The 17,668-nt window shown below is 42.9% G+C and overlaps 1 protein-coding gene across 1 annotated transcript in view; it reads right to left on the bottom strand.

Moving 5' to 3' along the window:
- AHI1 (Abelson helper integration site 1) overlaps positions 1–17,668 on the bottom strand; it is a 658,331-nt gene that overhangs the window by 509,688 nt on the left and 130,975 nt on the right. The window contains exon 7 of the mRNA XM_053710899.1: positions 16,457–16,649. Coding sequence (XP_053566874.1) covers positions 16,457–16,649 — 193 coding nt within the window. The remainder of the gene's footprint in view (positions 1–16,456; positions 16,650–17,668) is intronic.

The following is a 17,668-nucleotide window of genomic DNA, read 5'->3' as shown; positions in this document are numbered from 1 at the left end:
GTACAGATAGGATAGAGAGAATTCAGCACGATAAAATCCTGACAGAAACACACTCTTGTAGCTGGAACTAGAGAACTCTTTTCCAGATTCACTTTCCACCAGTGGGAACGTAGAAAAGACAACAACATCTCTGAATTAGATTTTGCTAGATGAAAAGATTACGCCTGAACCAAGATGTCGTCTAGATAAGGCACCACAGCAATTCCCTGGGATCTGATCACTGTCAATAGAGCCCCCAGAACCTTTGTGAATATTCTGGGAGCCCTGGCAAGACCAAACGGAAGTGCAGCAAACTGGAAATGCTTGTGCAGAAAAGCAAACCTTAGAAACTGGTTATAATCCCTGTGAATGGGACGGTGTAAATACGCGTCCTTCAGGTCTACAGTCGTCCTGAACTGACCTTCCTGAACCAATGGAAGAATGGAACGTATATTTTCCATTTTGAAGGATGGAACCCTGAGGAATTTGTTGAGGCACTTTAAGTCTAGGATGGGACGGAAACTTCCCTCCTTTTTGGGAGCAACAAATAGATTTCTTGACCTTGTTCCTCTAGAGGGACTGGTACAATAACTCCCAGGGAGGTCCTCTACGCAATTTAAGAAGGCCTCCCTCTTTACCTGGTTTGAGGATAGTCTTGACAGGAGAAATCTGCCCCTTAGAAGGCAAGACTTTAATCCTATTTTGTAACCCTGGGATACTATGTCCACAGCACACAGATATGGGATATCGCGTATCCAAGCCTGACGAAAGAAGGAAAGCCTGCCCCCCACTTGATCCAAAATCGGATCGGGGGCGGACCCTTCATGCTGATTTAGAGTCAGTGGAAGGCTTCTTGTTTTGCTTTCCCTTATTCCAAGGCTGGCTGGACTTCCAAGAGGAACTGTATTGGTCAGGTTTGGAAGAAGAGGAGGAAGACTTCTATCCCTTAAAGTTGTGAAAGGAACGAAAACTTGAAGTCTGTCGACCCTTAGGTCTATTCTTCTTGTCCTGAGGTAGGAAAGACCCCTTTCTACCTGTAACCTCTGAAATTATTTCCACCAGACCAGGACCAAATAGGGTTTTACCTTTATAAGGTAAAGCCAAAAGCTTGGCCTTTGAAGATACATCAGCTGACCAAAATTTTAACCACAAAGCTCTACAAGCTAGGACAGTGAAGCTAGACACCTTAGCTCCCAGTATAATTACCTTCATGTTGGCATCGCAGATAAAGGTATTGGCTAATTTAAGAGCCTTGATCCTATCTTGGATCTCCTCAATCGTAGTCTCCTCTGATATCAGATCAGACAGGGCATCACACCAGTAAGATGCTGCACCCGCAACCGTAGCAATACTTGCCGCACATCCAGTACATCCATCAAGGTTGCCACTGTAATCCTTGATGGATGTACTTAATTTTTTAAGTAAGCCTCTAGCTTCTTATCCATGGGATCCTTAAAGGAACAACTATCCTCTATAGGAATGGTAGTTCTTTTAGCTAGAGTAGAAATAGCTCCTTCTACTTTAGGCACAGTGCGCCATGAGTCACAAATGGAGTCAGCAACAGGAAACATCTTTTTAAAAACAGGGGAAGGGGAAAAAGGAACCTTTGGTTTATCCCATTCCTGAGCAATAATTTCAGACATCTTGTCTGGAACAGGAAAAACATCCACAGAAGATGGAGAATCAAACTCTAATTACGTTTAGTAGACTTTTTAGGGTTGACAACAACCGAAGGTTCAGAGTCGTCCAAAGTAGCTAGAACCTCCTTCAGTAGCAACCGGAGATGTTCAAGCTTAAATCTGAAATTAACTTCTTCAGATTCTGAAGAAATTTCCCCCATCATGTCAGAGATTTCAACTTCAGAAGCTACTGAAGTATCCTCCTCCTTAGACAGGAGGATTTAATATGAATTTTTGAATAAATACTATTTTTTTTACTATAAGGAGTTTTTAAAATATTTTTGTCTTCCCTGACTCATTAGTGCTCCTTTTACTTATATATTTCTGTAATTTGGGAAAGGTTGACCAACGCTCATTTAGAGGGGTCAGAAACCTTATCAGCAGAAATATGTTTAGATTTCCTCTTACGCTTACTCGCAGTAGGGAAAACAGATAAAGCTGCAGACACCGCAGAAGTTATCTGTGCAGCAAAATCTCCTGGCAAATAAACACCCCCAGGAGGTTGAGAGGAACTGCAGGGCACTGTATGTGAAACCAATAATTGTCTCAGAAGGGAGTAATTTATATTTGAATTTTAGAGTCTTAGCTAAACATGAGGAACAAAACTGCAAAAAAAATCTTCGTCTGTGTCCATAGCTGTGAAAGGTCCTCAATAAGAACCGTTATGTCACTTTAAGAAAAACCTTCACTGTGCAGAAAAAAACTAATTATGCTAAAGTTTATTGAAGCAAATTTTATACCTCTATACCTCAGACTGAGGAGATCTTACCGCACCGGGTGGAGTTGACACTAGTAAAGGGAAGAACTCTCACATGCAGATCCGCTCAATCAAAGCTCTGAAAACTGTGATCCGGATCAGTAAAACAGTTAATATAGCCAGAATATGCGATCGTCTTAAACAAATTGGAAAACGCCCGCACTGGAAATTCACTCCGCTCTCACTGAATAAGAGCGGAAAAGCAGAGGACACATGATCGACTGAAAAAAAGATACTGCACAAATGAAAAAGCGTGCGTTTCTGTCCGTTAAAATAAACTAACGTTTCACACCGTAACACACTATTAGCCTCAAAAACTCACACTTTGAGCTATAGACTCTAAATAACCCTTCAGCCAGTCTCCTTAGTAATAAAAGGTGGAAAATGAACCCCTTAAGTCTCATTAAAACAGTGCCTGCCAGACTGCCCAAGTATTAACCCCTAAGGTTTATAACATGTCCCATATGAAGATCCATAAGAGGGATTAAGCTCCCAAGTGCTGTCCTTTAGTACCTAGAAGGCAAATGCACTTACATGTGGATCCAGCTGCAGGACAGGAACAGCTTCATAGGTGTGATAGACACTCCACTCTATATCAGGGACCTGAAGAAAAGAAAGAGCAGCGTAACTAACCCTGGCTTTCTATGAAGGGGTATCAATAATGTTAGAAATAAAGCAAAGACAACCTCGCTGCTTTCTGCTAATAGCCACCATTACTCTTACTAAAGAGATTGACATGGACACAGCATAGCCCCTAATCCTTGCTTGCAGGGAAAAGTACCCATAAAAGGATTAAATATGTTCAGACACCATTTTGGCACATCCTCCATTGACAAAGGCAAAGAGAATGACTGGGGATTATGGGCAAGGGAAGTTACACTTAACAGTTTTGCTGGGGTGCTCTTTGCCTCCTCCTGCTGGATAGGAGTTGAATATCCCACTAGTAATTGGAATGACGTTGTGGACTCTCCATGCCATAGGAAAGAAAACTTTATTTCTGAGATATACATTGAAATAAAAAAATATATACTAATTTCTTTAACTCAAAAAGATTACATTAGAGCTTGCTCATTTTTATATAATTGGTTAGCATTTTCCGAGTGTTCCAGTATATAACACATATCCTAGGCCAGTTTTCTCAAACTAGGTATAGCTATCATAAAAAAAAAAAACAAAGACCAGTATGGGTACCCAGTCTAAATATATTTTAATTAATATAAAATATAAAATATACCTTAGAGTTTTCACTATAAAAAAAATAAACTGCCTTAAAGAGACATAAATGTGAAAAAGAAAATGCTCTAATGGGCTACAGCATTTTATTATTACACTATTGTTTGCATAGAACTGTGGGTTTAACCCCTGCAAAGAGGATAAACACATAGTTAAAGTCAGCTCTAGAGCAGAAGTGCACTATTAGCACAAAGATAAACACATCTGACGAGCCAATGACAAAAGGCATATGTGTGTAGCCAGCAATAACCAGTTAGCCCCCAGTAGTAAAAGAAGTACATTGAAAAGTATCTTACAATAGCATGCTCTGTCTGAACCATGAAAGATTAATTTTTATATTTTTATATCCCCTTACTTGCAATGTGAAATTGTGAACTAATAATTCATTAGTGCATTCAATTTTATAACTAGCAACCATGCAACTATATGATGGCCCTGATCGGAAACTGCTGGTGATCCAATTAGCAGCAGCAATCATGCAACTGGGTCATGCAACTACCTCTGCTGATTAAGTCACTGGCAGTTCTCTGTAGCTCCTGAGCAGTACATTAACAATGTATTTAACACTTTTGCAGTGGTTAAACATACATATTTGCAGGGTCACTAGGGATAAAATTACATGATCTAGTGCATCTATTGTTTCCACTATAACAGAACAGCCCTTTAACATAGCAGTAAGGTCCGCTATGACCTGCACTATCTGGATTACTGATTCAGACTTTGTCAGTTTTAAAATTTAACACTACCCTTATACAGAAGTCCTGGACAAAGTTGCTTTTTGTTTGTTATTTAGTGAATTACAGCCAAAACAAATCTCTTCATTCATTCAAAAGCATTTGAAAAATTATTGATCACATTTTAACTATAGCTGCACAGAAGTACAGACACAAAAAAAACATAATTTATGCTTACCCGATAAATTTATTTCTCTTGTAGTGTATCCAGTCCACGGATCATCCATTACTTGTGGGATATTCTCCTTCCCAACAGGAAGTTGCAAGAGGATCACCCACAGCAGAGCTGCTATATAGCTCCTCCCCTCACTGCCATATCCAGTCATTCGACCGAAACAAGCTGAGAAAGGAGAAACCATAGGGTGCAGTGGTGACTGTAGTTTAATTAAAATTTAGACCTGCCTTAAAAGGACAGGGCGGGCCGCAGACTGGATACACTACAAGAGAAATAAATTTATCAGGTAAGCATAAATTATGTTTTCTCTTGTTAAGTGTATCCAGTCCACGGATCATCCATTACTTGTGGGATACCAATACCAAAGCTAAAGTACACGGATAATGGGAGGGACAAGGCAGGAACTTAAACGGAAGGAACCACTGCCTGTAGAACCTTTCTCCCAAAAACAGCCTCCGAAGAAGCAAAAGTATCAAATTTGTAAAATTTGGAAAAGGTATGAAGCGAAGACCAAGTCGCAGCCTTGAAATCTGTTCAACAGAAGCCTCATTTTTAAAGGCCCAGGTGGAAGCCACAGCTCTAGTAGAATGAGCTGTAATCCTTTCAGGGGGCTGCTGTCCAGCAGTCTCATAGGCTAAACGGATTATAATCCGAATCCAAAAAGAAAGAGAGGTTGCCGAGGCCTTTTGACCTCTCCTCTGTCCAGAGTAAACAACAAACAGGTTAGATGTTTGACGAAAATCTTTAGTAGCCTGTAAGTAAAACTTCAAGGCACGGACTACGTCTAGATTATGCAAAAGACGTTCCTTCTTTGACAGAAGAATGATGGAACAATCTCCTGATTGATATTCTTGTTAGAAACCACCTTAGGTAAAAACCCAGGTTTTGTACGCAGGACTACCTTATCTGAATGGAAGATCAGATAAGGAGAATCACAATGTAAGGCAGATAACTCCGAGACTCTTCGAGCCGAGGAAATAGCCATCAGAAAAAGAACTTTCCATGATAGAAGTTTGATATCAATAGAATGAAGGGGTTCAAACGGAACTCCTTGAAGAACTTTGAGAACCAAGTTTAAGCTCCATGGAGGAGCAACTGGTTTAAACACAGGCTTAATTCTAACTAAAGCCTGACAAAATGCCTGAACGTCTGGAACTTCTGCCAGACGCTTGTGTAAAAGAATAGACAGAGCAGAGATCTGTCCCTTTAAAGAACTAGCTGATAATCCTTTGTCCAAACCCTCTTGGAGGAAGGACAATATCCTAGGAATCCTAACCCTACTCCATGAGTAATTCTTGGATTCACACCAATGAAGATATTTACGCCATATCTTGTGGTAAATTTTCCTGGTGACAGGCTTTCGTGCCTGTATTAAGGTATCAATTACCGACTCGGAGAAGCCACGCTTTGATAGGATCAAGCGTTCAATCTCCATGCAGTCAGTCTCAGAGAAAGTAGATTCAGATGATTGAAAGGACCTTGTATTAGAAGGTCTTGTCTCAGAGGCAGAGTCCATGGTGGAAAGGATGACATGTCCACTAGGTCTGCATACCAGGTCCTGCGTGGCCACGCAGGCGCTATCAATATCACCGATGCTCTCTCCTGTTTGATTTTGGCAATCAGACGAGGGAGGGAGCAGAGGAAACGGTGGAAACACATAAGCCAGGTTGAAGAACCAAGACGCTGCTAGAGCATCTATCAGTGCCGCTTCTGGGTTCCTGGACCTGAATCCGTAACAAGGAAGCTTGGCGTTCTGGCGAGACGCCATGAGATCCAGTTCTGGTTTGCCCCAATGGAGAACCAATTGAGCAAACACCTCCGGATGGAGTTCCCACTCCCCCGGATGAAAAGTCTGACGACTTAGAAAATCCGCCTCCCAGTTCTCTACCCCAGGGATATGGATCGCTGACAGGTGGCAAGAGTGAGTCTCTGCCCAGCGAATTATCTTGGAGACTTCTGACATCGCTAGGGAACTCCTGGTTCCCCCTTGATGGTTGATGTAAGCCACAGTCGTGATGTTGTCCGACTGAAATCTGATGAACCTCAGTGTTGCTAACTGAGGCCAAGCTAGAAGAGCATTGAATGTTGCTCTTAACTCCAGAATATTTATTGGGAGGAGTTTCTCCTCCTGAGTCCATGAACCCTGAGCCTTCAGGGAGTTCCAGACTGCACCCCAACCTAGAAGGCTGGCATCTGTTGTTACAATGGTCCAATCTGGTCTGCGAAAGGTCATACCTTTGGACAGATGGACCCGAGATAACCACCAGAGAAGAGAATCTCTGGTTTCCTGATCCAGATTTAGTAGAGGGGACAAATCTGTGTAATCCCCATTCCACTGACTGAGCATGCATAATTGCAGCGGTCTGAGATGCAGGCGCGCAAATGGCACTATGTCCATCGCCGCTACCATTAAGCCGATTACTTCCATGCACTGAGCCACCGTGGGGCGCGGAATGGAGTGAAGAACACGGCAAGCATTTAGAAGTTTTGATAACCTGGACTCTGTCAGGTAAATTTTCATTTCTATAGAATCTATTAGAGTCCCTAGGAAGGAAACCCTTGTGAGAGGAGATAGAGAACTCTTTTCTTCGTTCACTTTCCACCCATGCGACCTCAGAAATGCCAGAACTATCTCTGTATGAGACTTGGCAATTTGAAAGCTTGACGCCTGTATCAGGATGTCGTCTAGGTAAGGAGCCACCGCTATGCCTCGCGGTCTTAGAACCGCCAGAAGTGAGCCCAGAACCTTTGTAAAAATCCTTGGGGCTGTAGCCAACCCAAATGGAAGAGCTACAAACTGGTAATGCCTGTCTAAGTCCACTGTGGTCATGTACTGACCCTCTTGGATCATGGGTAAAATGGTTCGAATAGTTTCCATCTTGAATGATGGAACTCTGAGGAATTTGTTTAGGATCTTTAGATCCAAAATTGGTCTGAAGGTTCCCTCTTTTTTGGGAACCACAAACAGATTTGAATAAAACCCCTGTCCTTGTTCCGTCCGCGGAACTGGATGGATCACTCCCATTACAAGGAGGTCTTGCACGCAGCTTAGGAATGCCTCTTTCTTTATCTGGTTTGCAGATAATCTTGAAAGGTGAAATCTCCCTTGTGGAGGAGAAGCTTTGAAGTCCAGAAGATATCCCTGAGATATGATCTCCAACGCCCAGGGATCCTGAACATCTCTTGCCCACGTCTGGGCAAAGAGAGAGAGTCTGCCCCCTACTAGATCTGTTGTCAGATAGGGGGCCGCTCCTTCATGCTGTCTTGGAGGCAGCAGCAGGCTTTCTGGCCTGCTTGCCCTTGTTCCAGGACTGGTTAGGTTTCCAGGCCTGCTTGGAATGAACAAAAGTTCCCTCTTGTTTTGAAGCAGAGGGAGTTGATGCTGCACCTGCCTTGAAATTTCGAAAGGCACGAAAATTAGACTGTTTGGCCCTTGATTTGGCCCTGTCCTGAGGAAGGGTATGACCCTTACCTCCAGTAATGTCAGCAATAATTTCTTTCAAACCAGGCCCGAATAAGGTCTGCCCCTTGAAAGGAATGTTGAGTAATTTAGACTTTGAAGTCACATCAGCTGACCAGGATTTAAGCCATAGCGCCCTACGCGCCTGGATGGCGAATCCGGAATTCTTAGCCGTTAGTTTAGTCAAATGAACAATGGCATCAGAAACAAATGAGTTAGCTAGCTTAAGTGTTCTAAGCTTGTCAATAATTTCAGTCAATGGAGCTATATGGATGGCCTCTTCCAGGGCCTCAAACCAGAACGCCGCCGCAGCAGTGACAGGCGCAATGCATGCAAGGGGCTGTAAAATAAAACCTTGTTGAATAAACATTTTCTTAAGGTAACCCTCTAATTTTTTATCCATTGGATCTGAAAAAGCACAACTGTCCTCAACCGGGATAGTGGTACGCTTTGCTAAAGTAGAAACTGCTCCCTCCACCTTAGGGACTGTCTGCCATAAGTCCCGTGTAGTGGCATCTATTGGAAACATTTTTCTAAATATAGGAGGAGGGGAAAAGGGCACACCGGGTCTATCCCACTCCTTACTAATAATTTCTGTAAGCCTTTTAGGTATTGGAAAAACATCAGTACTCACCGGTACTGCATAGTATTTATCCAGTCTACACAATTTCTCTGGCACTCAAATTGTGTCACAGTCATTCAGAGCAGCTAATACCTCCCCAAGCAATACACGGAGGTTCTCAAGCTTAAATTTAAAATTAGAAATCTCTGAATCAGGTCTCCCCGATTCAGAGACGTCACCCACAGACTGAAGCTCTCCGTCCTCAGGTTCTGCATATTGTGACGCAGTATCAGACATGGCTCTTACAGCATCTACGCGCTCTGTATCTCGTCTAACCCCAGAGCCATCGCGCTTGCCTCTCAAATCAGGCAACCTGGCTAATACCTGTGACAGGGTATTATTCATGATTGCAGCCATGTCCTGCAAAGTAATCGCTATGGGCGTCCCTGATGTACTTGGCGCCATATTAGCGTGCGTCCCTTGAGCGGGAGGCGAAGGGTCCGACACGTGGGGAGAGTTAGTCGGCATAACTTCCCCCTCGACAGACCCCTCTGGTGACATTTCTTTTATAGATAAAGACTGATCTTTACTGTTTAAGGTGAAATCAATACATTTAGTACACATTCTCCTATGGGGCTCCACCATGGCTTTTAAACATAATGAACAAGTAGTTTCCTCTGTGTCAGACATGTTTGTACAGACTAGCAATGAGACTAGCAAGCTTGGAAAACACTTTAAACCAAGTTAACAAGCAATATAAAAAATGTTACTGTGCCTTTAAGAGAAACAAATTTTGACAAAATTTGAAATAACAGTGAAAAAAGGCAGTTACACTAACGAAATTTTTACAGTGTATGTAACAAGTTAGCAGAGCATTGCACCCAGTTGCAAATGGATGATTAACCCCTTAATACCAAAAACTGAATAATAAATGACAAAAACGTTTTTAAACACAGTCACAACAACTGCCACAGGTCTACTGTGGTTGTTACCCTCCTCAAACACGACTTTTGAAGCCTTTTGAGCCCTTCAGAGATGTCCTGTATCATGCAGAAGGAAGCCGAGTGTCTCTGTCTGTAATTTCAGCTGCGCAGAAAAGCGCTAAAATAGGCCCCTCCCACTCATATTACAACAGTGGAAAGCCTCAGGAAACTGTTTCTAGGCAAAAATCAAGCCAGCCATGTAAAGAAAAAATAGGCCCTAATAAGTTTTGTCACCAAACATATATAAAAACGATTAACATGCCAGCAAACGTTTTATATTACACTTTTATAAGAGTATGTATCTCTGTTAATAAGCCTAAAACCAGTCGCTATTAAATCACTGCATTTAGGCTCAACTTACATTAATCCGGTATCAGCAGCATTTTTCTAGCAAATTCCATCCCTAGAAATATGTTAACTGCACATACCTTATTGCAGGAAAACCTGCACGCCATTCCCCCTCTGAAGTTACCTCACTCCTCAGAATATGTGAGAACGGCAATGGATCTTAGTTACTTCTGCTAAGATCATAGAAATCACAGGCAGATTCTTCTTCTAATGCTGCCTGTGAGAAAACAGTACACTCTGGTACCATTTAAAAAACACAATTTATGCTTACCTGATAAATTTATTTCTCTTGTGGTGTATCCAGTCCAAAGATCATCCATTACTTGTGGGATATTCTCATTCCCAACAGGAAGTTGCAAGAGGACACCCACAGCAGAGCTGTAATATAGCTCCTCCCCTAACTGTCATAGCCAGTCATTCGACCGAAAACAAGCCGAGAAAGGAGGAACCATAGGGTGTAGTGGTTACTGTAGTTTAAATTTAAAAATTACCTGCCTTAAAATGACAGGGCGGGCCGTGGACTGGATACACCACAAGAGAAATAAATTTATCAGGTAAGCATAAATTGTGTTTTCTCTTGTAAGGTGTATCCAGTCCACGGATCATCCATTACTTCTGGGATACCAATACCAAAGCTTAAGTACACGGATGAAGGGAGGGACAAGGCAGGAACTTAAATGGAAGGAACCACTGCCTGTAAAACCTTTCTCCCAAATATAGCCTCCGAAGAAGCAAAAGTATCAAATTTGTAAAATTTTGAAAAAGTATGAAGCGAAGACCAAGTCGCCGCCTTGCAAATCTGTTCAACAGAAGCCTCATTTTTAAAGGCCCAAGTGGAAGCCACAGCTCTAGTGGAATGAGCTGTAATCCTTTCAGGAGGCTGCTGTCCAGCAGTCTCATAGGCTAAGCGGATTAAGCTTCTTAGCCAAAAAGAAAAAGAGGTTGCCAAAGCCTTTTGACCTCTCCTCTGTCCAGAGTAGACAACAAACAAAGCAGATGTTTGACGAAAATCTTTAGTAGCTTGTAAGTAAAACTTTAAAGCACAGACCATGTCCAGATTGTGTAACACAAGGATGGAACCACAATCTCTTGATTGATATTCTTGTTAGATACCACCTTAGGTAAGAACCCAGGTTTGGTACGCAGGACTACCTTATCCGTATGAAAAATCAGATAAGGAGAATCACATTGTAAGGCAGATAGCTCAGAGACTCTACGAGCCGAGGAAATAGCTACCAAAAAAAAAAAAAGAACTTTCCAAGATAAAAGTTTGATATCTATGGAATGAAGAGGTTCAAACGGAACTCCTTGAAGAACCTTAAGAACCAAATTTAAGCTCCATGGTGGAGCAACAGGTTTAAACACAGGCTTGATTCAAACTAAAGCCTGACAAAATGCCTGAACGTCTGGAACATCTGCCAGACGCTAGTGCAAAAGAATAGACAGAGCAAAAATCTGTCCCTTTAAGAAACTAGCTGACAATCCTTTTTCCAAACCTTCTTGGAGAAAAGATAAAATCCTAGGAATCCTGACCTTACTCCACGAGTAACCCTTGGATTCACACCAATAAAGATATCTACGCCATACCTTATGGTAAATTTTCCTGGTGACAGGCTTTCGTGCCTGTATTAAGGTATCAATAACTGACTCGGAGAAGCCACGCTTTGATAAAATCAAGCATTCAATCTCCAGGCAGTCAGCCTCAGAGAAATTAGATTTGGATGGTTGAAAGGACCCTGAAGTAGAAGGTCCTGTCTCAGAGGCAGAGACCATGGTGGAAAGGATGACATGTCCACTAGATCTGCATACCAGGTCCTGCGTGGCCACGCAGGTGCTATCAGAATCACCGATGCTCTCTCCTGCTTGATCTTGGCAATCAGTCGAGGGAGCAGAGGAAACGGTGGAAACACATAAGCCAGGTTGAAAGACCAGGGCGCTGCTAGAGTATCTATCAGTGTCGCCTTGGGATCCCTGGACCTGGATCCGTAACACGGAAGCTTGGCGTTCTGGCGAGACGCCATGAGATCCAGTTCTGGTTTGCCCCAACGGAGAATCAGTTGTGCAAATACCTCCGGATGGAGTTCCCACTCTCCCGGATGAAAAGTCTGACGACTTAGAAAATCCGCCTCCCAGTGCTCTACACCTGGGATATGGATAGCTGATAGGTTGCAAGAGTGAATCTCTGCCCAGTGAATTATTTTTGAAACTTCTAACATCTCTAGGGAACTTCTTGTTCCCCCTCGATGGTTGATGTAAGCTACAGTCGTGATGTTGACCGACTGAAATCTGATGTACCTCAGAGTTGCTAACTGAGGCCAAACCTGAAGAGCCTTGAATATCGCTCTTAGTTCCAGAATATTTATTGGAAGGAGAGACTCCTCCTGAGTCCACGATCCCTGAGCCTTCAGGGAGTTCCAGACTGCACCCCAACCTAGAAGGCTGGCATTTGTTGTTACAATAGTCCAATCTGGCCTGCGAAGGTCATACCTTTGGACAGATGGACCTGAGATAGCCACCAGGGAAGAGGATCCCTGGTCTCTTGGTCCAGATTCAGTTGAGGGGCCAAATCTGTGTAATCCCCGCTCTACTGACTGAGCCTGCATAGTTGCAGCGGTCTGAGATGTAAGCGTGCAAACGGCACTATGTCCATTGCCGCTACCATTAAGCCGATTACTTCCATACACTGAGCCACCAAAGGGCGCGGAATGGAATGAAGAACCCGACAGGAATTTAGAAGCTTTGATAACCTGGACTCCGTCAAGGTAAATTTTCATTTCTACAGAATCTATCAGAGTCCCTAGAAAGGAAACTCTTGTGAGTGGGGATAGAGAACACTTTTCCTCGTTCACTTTCCACCCATGCGACCTCAGAAATGCCAGTACTACGTCCGTATGAGACTTGGCAATTTGGAAGTTTGGCGCCTGTATCAGGATGTCGTCTAAATAAGGGGCTACTGCTATGCCCCGCGGCCTTAGGACCGCCAAAAGCGACCCTAGAACCTTTGTAAAGATTCTTGGGGCTGTAGCTAATCCAAAGGGAAGAGCTACAACTGGTAATGCCTGTCTTGAAAGGCAAACCTGAGAAACCGATGATGATCTTTGTGTATCGGAATGTGAAGATAAGCATCCTTTAGATCCACTGTAGTCATATATTGACCCTCCTGGATCAGTGGTAGGATGGTACGAATAGTTTCCATCTTGAACGACGGAACTTTGAGGAATTTGTTTAAGATCTTTAGATCCAAAATCGGTCTGAAGGTTCCCTCTTTTTTGGGAGCCACAAACAGATTTGAGTAAAAACCCTGTTCCTGTTCCTCCTTTGGAACTGGATGGATCACTCCCATAACTAGGAGGTCTCGTACACAGTGTAAGAATGCCTCACTCTTTATCTGGTTTGCAGATAATTGTGAAAGGTGAAATCTCCCTTTTGGGGGGGAAGCTTTGAAGTCCAGAAGATATCCCTGGGATATAATTTCCAACGCCCAGGGATCCTGAACATCTCTTGCCCACGCCTGGGCGAAGAGTGAAAGTCTGCCCCCTACTAGATCCATTACCGTATAGGGGGTCGTTCCTTCATGCTGTCTTAGAGGCAGCAGCAGGCTTTTTGACCTGCTTACCTTTTTTCCAGGTCTGGTTTGGTCTCCAGACCGTCTTGGATTGAGCAAAAGTTCCCTCTTGTTTATTATTAGAGGAAGTTGATGCCGCACCTGCCTTGAAGTTTCGAAAGGCACGAAAAGTAGACTGTTTGGCCCTAGATTTGGACCTGTCCTGAGGAAGGGCACAACCTTTTCCTCCCGTGATATCAGCAATAATCTCCTTCAAACCAGGCCCGAATAGGGTCTGCCCCTTGAAGGGAATGTTAAGTAGCTTAGATTTTAAAGTCACGTCAGCTGACCATGATTTAAGCCATAGCGCTCTGCGCACCTGTATAGCAAAACCAGAATTCTTAGCCGTTAGTTTATTCAAATGAACAATGGCATCAGAAATAAAATAATTGGCTAGCTTAAGTGCTCTAAGTTTGCCAAGTATGTCATCCAATGGAGTCTCTACCTGTAAAGCCTCTTCCAGAGACTCAAACCAGTACGCCGCAGAAGCAGTGACAGGGGCAATGCATGCAATGGGCTGTAGGATAAAACCTTGTTGAATAAATATTTTCTTAAGGTAACCTTCTAATTTTTTATCCATTGGCTCTAAAAAAGCACAACTGTCCTCGACAGGGATAGTAGTACGCTTTGCTAGAGTAGAAACTGCTCCCTCCACCTTAGGGACTGTCTGCCATAAGTCCCGTGTGGTGGCGTCTATTGGAAAACATTTTTCTAAAAATAGGAGGGGAAGAGAACGGCACACCTGGTCTATCCCATTCCTTATTAATAATTTCTGTAAACCTTTTAGGTATTGGAAAAACATCAGTACACACCGGCACTGCAAAGCATTTATCCAGTCTACAAAATTTCTCTGGCACTGCAATGGTATCACAGTTATTCAGAGCAGCTAAAACCTCCCTAAGTAACACGCGGAGGTGTTCAAGCTTAAATTTAAATGTAGAAATATTAGAATCAGGTATCTTTCCTGAGTCATTAACATCACCCACTGACTGAAGCTCTCCTTCCTCAGCTTCTGCATATTGTGAGGCAGTATCAGACATGGTTCTTAAAGCGTCAGTATGCTCTGCATTTTGTCTCACCCCAGAGCTATCTCGCTAACCTCTAAGTTCAGGTAGTCTGGCTAATACCGCTGACAGTGTATTATCCATGACTGCCGCCATGTCTTGTAAAGTAAACGCTATGGGCGCCCTAGATGTACTTGGCGCCATTTGAGCGTGAGTCCCTTGGGCGGGAGTCAAAGGGTCTGACACGTGGGGAGAGTTAGTCGGCATAACTTTCCCCTCGTCAGATTCCTCTGGTGATAATTTTTTTAAAAACAGAATATGATCTTTATTGCATAAAATGAAATCAGTACATTTGGTACACATTCTAAGAGGGGGTTCCACCATGGCTTTTAAACATAATGAACAAGGAGTTTCTTCTATGTCAGACATGTTTATACAGACTAGCAATGAGACTAGCAAGCTTGGAAAACACTTTAAATCAAGTTAACAAGCAAATATAAAAAACGGTACTGTGCCTTTAAGAGAAACAAATTTTGTCAGAATTTGAAAAACAGTGAAAAAATGCAGTAAATCAAACGAAATTTTTACAGTGTATGTAATAGGCTAGCAGAGCATTGCATCCACTTGCAAATGGATGATTAACCCCTTAGTTCAAAAAACGGATCAAAAAAACGAAATAGACGTTTTTTTTGTTTTTTTTTTTGTTTTTGTTTTTTAACAGTCACAACCAACTGCCACAGCAAGCTGTGGTCCTACCTTCCCCAATAAACGACTTTGGAAAGCCTTTGAGCCCTTTAGAGATGTCCTATAGCATACAGGGGACTCCTGAGGGAAGCTGGATGTCACAGTTTGTAATTTTAACTGCACCAACTGTAACTTTTATACTATAACAGTGGAAAGCCTCAGTAAAACTGTTTCTAGTCAAAATTTAAGCCAGCCATGTAGAAAAAACTAGGCCCCAATAAAGTTTTATCACCAATGCATATATAAAAACGATTAAACATGCCAGCAAACGTTTATATTGCAATATCATAAGGGTATTACCCCTGGGAGTAAGCATGATACCAGTCGTTATTAAATCACTGTATCCAGGCTTAACTTACATTAATCCGGTATCAGCAGCATTTTCTAGTGTTTTCCATCTCTAGAAAAAATTATAACTGCACATACCTGATAGCAGAATAAACTGCACGCCATTCTCTCGCTGAAGTTACCTCATCTGTGTAATTCCCTCAGACATATGTGAGAATAGCAATGGATCTTAGTTACAACCTGCTAAGATCATAGAAACCTCAGGCAGATTCTTCTTCTATTTACTGCCTGAGATAAAATAGCACAACTCCGGTACTATTTAAAAATAACAAACTTTTGATTGAAGAAAATAAACTAACTATATTTAACCACTCTCTCCTACAACATCCTAGCTTGTTGAGAGTTGCAAGAGAATGACTGGCTATGACAGTTAGGGGAGGAGCTATATTACAGCTCTGCTGTGGGTGTCCTCTTGCAACTTCCTGTTGGGAATGAGAATATCCCACAAGTAATGGATGATCCGTGGACTGGATACACCTTACAAAAGAAATAACAAACTTTTGATTGAAGTTAAAAAACTAACTATAATACACCACTCTCCTCTTACTACGTCCATCTTTGTTGAGAGTTGCAAGAGAATGACTGGATATGGCAGTGAGGGGAGGAGCTATATAGCAGCTCTGCTGTGGGTGATCCTCTTGCAACTTCCTGTTGGGAAGGAGAATATCCCACAAGTAATATATGATGATCCGTGGACTGGATACACTTAACAAGAGAAACCTTATTGTCTATGCCAAGAAAATAATGTAGATGTAATATACTATTGTCTGCATCAGAGATAAATCTACAAAGCCAAGCTGGTAATATAAAGCCACTGCTAAACATCAAAATATATTAATTTCTTACCTCAAAGAACAGAATTACTTTAGGGTTGTCTTCATTGTCTTGCAAGAAATAAGGAAACCGTTCATTAAATATGATTTGTTCATCCCATTCGGGAACTGGAGATTTAAGTTTCCTGAAGTCATATGCTTGTGTCATGAGAGGGTGAATGTAGTCATTTTTGTCTTGTTCATTAAATGAGGAGACTGCATCACTTCTACAAGAATTTTTTTTTACAATCAGTGCAATTTTTACCAAAAACACACAACCTGAATCTCATAATAATAATGCAGTAAAAACTAAGGCTTCTTCTGCTCCTAGAACGGATATCAATATCAGGAGTGCTTGTATCCTATAATATAAAAGACCAAGTGTGTTTGTCCGAAGCTGTCATGCGTAGTAGAGACAGCACAAGGACAAACACATCTGGCCTTACCTGACATGCTGTTTGCGGCGAAAGTGGGCGTGGACGGGCTGGAATGTAAGAGTGGCCGGGCGGGAGCGTGGCCGTGGCCGGGTGTGACCGGGCATGGTCGGGAGGTGGTCGGGCGCGGTCGGCGCGAGAGAGAGGGGAGAGAAAGAGGGGGAAGACAAAAAAGAGATAGGAAAGAGCTAAAGAGAGGGGAAGAGCAGAAGAGAGGGGAAAGAGCAGAAGAGAGGGGAAAGTGCAGAAGAGAGGGGGGAGAGAGAGCAAAATAGAGGGGAAAGAGCAAAAGAGAGGGAGAAGAGAGAGCAATAGAGAGGGGCAGAGAGAGAGAGCGCAAAAGAGAGGGATGGAGAGAGAGAGCAAATGAGAGGGGAGAGAGACAGAGCAAAAGAGAGGGGGGAGAGAGGGATGGAGAGAAAGAGCAAAAGAGAGGGATGGAGAGAGAGAGAGAGAGAGAGAGAGAGAGAGAGAGAGAGCAAAAAAAGGAGAGAGAGACAGAGCAAAAGAGAGGGGGGAGAGAGAGAGCGTAAAAGAAAGGGGGGAGAGAGAGCACAAAAGAGAGGGGGGAGAGAGAGCGCAAAAGAGAGGGGGAGAGAGAGAGCGCACAAAAGAGGGGGGGGGGAGAGGGCGCTAAAGAGAGAGAGAGAGAACGCAAAAGAGGGGGGGGGAGAGAGTAAAAGAGAGGGGGAGAGAGAGCTCAAAAGAGAGGGGGAGAGAGAGCAAAAGAGAGGGGAAGAGAGAGCAAAAGAGAGGGGAAGAGAAAGCAAAAGAGAGGGGGGGAGAGAAAAAGCAAAAGAGAGGGGGGGAGA

Source organism: Bombina bombina, chromosome 4, assembly GCF_027579735.1.
Source record: "Bombina bombina isolate aBomBom1 chromosome 4, aBomBom1.pri, whole genome shotgun sequence".
NCBI lineage: Eukaryota > Metazoa > Chordata > Amphibia > Anura > Bombinatoridae > Bombina > Bombina bombina.
This window is presented reverse-complemented; position numbering and strand designations above follow the sequence as displayed.